The sequence below is a fragment of the Oryzias melastigma genome, unplaced genomic scaffold (assembly GCF_002922805.2).
Source record: "Oryzias melastigma strain HK-1 unplaced genomic scaffold, ASM292280v2 sc04612, whole genome shotgun sequence".
NCBI lineage: Eukaryota > Metazoa > Chordata > Actinopteri > Beloniformes > Adrianichthyidae > Oryzias > Oryzias melastigma.
Window position 1 is genome coordinate 850 of NW_023421180.1, and position 842 is coordinate 1,691.

Genomic DNA, 842 nt, shown 5'->3' on the forward strand with positions numbered 1-842 from the left:
AGTACATTAGGCAAATACTTGTAAGAAATGATCCCTTAAGTCATTTTCCCTCAATGGAATGATTTCTGGAAATCCGACAAAGATTCAAACAGTTTCTGCGGTTGAAGAAGGAAACAAAGCCTGAATCCTCCACAGAAAGCTGTTATGATGAATGAAGACATACCAAACACCCGGAAGGGCGTGTCCCAGCACGGTCTTCATTACTGGGTGTGTGAGGCTACTGTCATACATCAATGTGCTTCTGCGTGTTCACACAGGCTTTGACAAAGCTCACCTGACAGGTATGTGACTCATTCACTCTTTGAAACTGTGTGGGTGGGGGTGTTGAGCCCAGCAGGGGGCGCTCACCTTCAGGCCCCGCAGCACCCTGTCCGTCATCACCCCCATGAACTCCTTGTGGCTCAGGCAGTTGTCTCCGTCCATGTCGAAGAGCTTGAAGACGGTGTCCAGCACGCTCTCCGACAGCTCGTGGCCCGTGGCGATCTTCACGGCCCGCCGAAACTGAGCTGCGGTTGAAACAGTAAACTCCAGTTAACCTCCTGGCGGTGGGGGGAGAGGAAGCACTGGCAGCTGTGGCGGGGGAGGTTACCCATGCCCACAGGACGGTTGGCCCCGGTGACCATCTTCATGGAGAAGACGAAATCCTCCAGGTTGTTGCTGAACAGGCAGAAGGCTTTGAACTCCTCAAAGGTGATGCTCTGGGAGAGAAGGTTCAGAGGGCGTCAAGGGGGGGGTCCACGTTAGAAAGTAGGGCTGGGTATCGATAATTTACAGAAACTACAAGACGATTTGCAATCATGTGGATCAATTTGATGCAGATATTTTTCAATTCTTTCGATCCA

General features: G+C 51.3%; 1 protein-coding gene across 1 annotated transcript; it reads right to left on the reverse strand.

The window, feature by feature from the left end:
• Positions 1-279: 279 nt before the first annotated feature.
• LOC112138172 (calcium uptake protein 2, mitochondrial-like) lies at positions 280-749 on the reverse strand. Its single transcript, XM_024260743.2, has 2 exons — positions 590-749; positions 280-506 (listed from the first exon to the last, which is right to left on the reverse strand). The coding sequence occupies exons 1-2, from the start codon at positions 627-629 to the stop codon at positions 295-297; spliced, it is 252 nt and encodes an 83-aa protein (XP_024116511.1). The 5' UTR covers positions 630-749; the 3' UTR covers positions 280-294.
• Positions 750-842: the final 93 nt, after the last annotated feature.